This window comes from Dipteris shenzhenensis, chromosome 29 (assembly GCF_047967505.1).
Source record: "Dipteris shenzhenensis isolate YYH24624 ecotype China chromosome 29, Dip_SZ_1.0, whole genome shotgun sequence".
Classification (NCBI taxonomy): Eukaryota; Viridiplantae; Streptophyta; class Polypodiopsida; order Gleicheniales; family Dipteridaceae; genus Dipteris; species Dipteris shenzhenensis.
Window position 1 is genome coordinate 45,053,716 of NC_141624.1, and position 1,556 is coordinate 45,055,271.

Here is a 1,556-nt window from a genome sequence, read left to right on the forward strand (position 1 = left end):
CAAGTGCATGTGGGGAGTGCATCCTAATATAGTGGGTAAGGGGTGCCTTTGAATAAGAAGAGGAAGCAAATGATTTTCTTAGTGAGTTGGGCTATTAAAAGGCTGAAAAGAAGGCCAACTCATTAATTAAATGTGAAAATTCACAAAGGAGAATTCAATAGAGAAGAAAGCTAAAGCTATGGTGGTGTGTGAGAAATAAGGGGCAAGGAAAAACCGAGCAAAAAGAGGATGAGGAATGGGGAGGGATCCAATGAAAGCAAAGGGTTGTGGATGAGAGGAGGCGGCAGCTGTTAAACCTCCCAGACTCGTGCCAACGTGCTAAACTTGTTCTCTTTCACTCTCATGTAGGCACAATTTCCGTCTTCTTGTTGATCACCATAGCCATGGCTGCCTCCCTCGCCTCTACTACCACCTCCTCCTCCCTCTCCCCCTTGTCCTCTACCACTTCTCCCCCCTTCACCACCTCTCGCCTCCCCTCCTTCCGCCCCCCTCCCCCTCCCCCCCGCCTCATCTCCATCCGTGCCTCCGACGTTGCCGCTGCCCCCGCCCCTCCCGCCGAGAAGCCCAAGCCCATCGGCCCCCCTCGTGGATCCAAGGTTCCTCCCTCCTTGTTTCCTTTCCGCTCTGACTAATGCGTCCCTCGCCTGACATCCTTCTCTCCCCTCGCTTGCAGGTCAAGATCTTGAGACCCGAATCTTACTGGTTCAATGGAGTTGGCACAGTAGTAGCTGTCGACCAGGTACTGATTTCTCCATTCCAGAAGTGTGCTGCTTTTAAAAGCCTGACCGTCGTCTCGCCCGTTTAAAGTTCTTATACTCAGGAATGCCCCCTTACGAATTCTTTAACCCTTTGTGCGGTGCTGCAGGCTCCGGGCGTCAGGTACCCTGTTGTCGTAAGATTTGATAAAGTAAATTATGCCAACATATCTACGAACAACTACGCCCTTGATGAGATTGTACAGGTCTAAATTCTCCGATCGGTGTCTATAAGACTGAGCGTGAACACGTATGGATTTCTTTCGCGGATAGGCTGCTGTACTCGCAGTTGGTTTAAGGGAAGTGTTCAATGGAAGTCTACTGTGTCGATGTCATTCTTCTGAGCTGGTAGCTTTGACATGTCTCTTGCGAGCGAAATCAATCTATATCTTCTTACGTATCAAATATTGAATGTGTACACAAATTTATCTACTTACTGTTTTGATTGCTTCTCCGACTCCTGTGGCTATGGTTTCTCATTGCTAAGTTTTTCTTTGGTTTTGTCCACGTGATGCTTTTGGTAACTTAACTCTATGCCATGCATTCTTCCTCGTGGAGAATGTCATTGGCTTATTTCCGACGTGAAATCAATGTGTAATTGGAGATTTTATTGTGGATGTCGCAATGGTCCGGTTAATTGTTAACTGGATATAAGATTAATTGCAATACGATTTCATTATAAATGGTATCTTGCTACAACGTTTATTACGTTCATGTTAGAGTTTCCCTCTACCTCGCTTTTTCCCATGATGGCAGTCTCAAGAACGACCATCTAACTCCTTTGAGCTTTTAAAATGTGTT

General features: G+C 46.5%; 1 protein-coding gene across 1 annotated transcript; it reads left to right on the forward strand.

Annotated features, from left to right (window-relative positions):
- The first annotated feature begins 292 nt into the window (after nucleotides 1–292).
- On the forward strand, nucleotides 293–1,212 carry LOC147882911 (photosystem I reaction center subunit IV, chloroplastic-like). Its single transcript, XM_087400889.1, has 3 exons — nucleotides 293–596; nucleotides 674–739; nucleotides 866–1,212. The coding sequence occupies exons 1-3, from the start codon at nucleotides 384–386 to the stop codon at nucleotides 965–967; spliced, it is 381 nt and encodes a 126-aa protein (XP_087257015.1). The 5' UTR covers nucleotides 293–383; the 3' UTR covers nucleotides 968–1,212.
- The last annotated feature ends 344 nt before the right edge of the window (nucleotides 1,213–1,556 follow it).

Bases quoted from the DNA above. Each gene is read 5' to 3' on its own strand.
- LOC147882911 (XM_087400889.1), top strand. From the start codon at position 384: ATGGCTGCCTCCCTCGCCTCTACTACCACCTCCTCCTCCCTCTCCCCC. The intron at 597-673 runs GTTCCTCCCTCC...CCTCGCTTGCAG, and splicing joins GCCCCCCTCGTGGATCCAAG to GTCAAGATCTTGAGACCCGA. The intron at 740-865 runs GTACTGATTTCT...GCGGTGCTGCAG, and splicing joins CAGTAGTAGCTGTCGACCAG to GCTCCGGGCGTCAGGTACCC.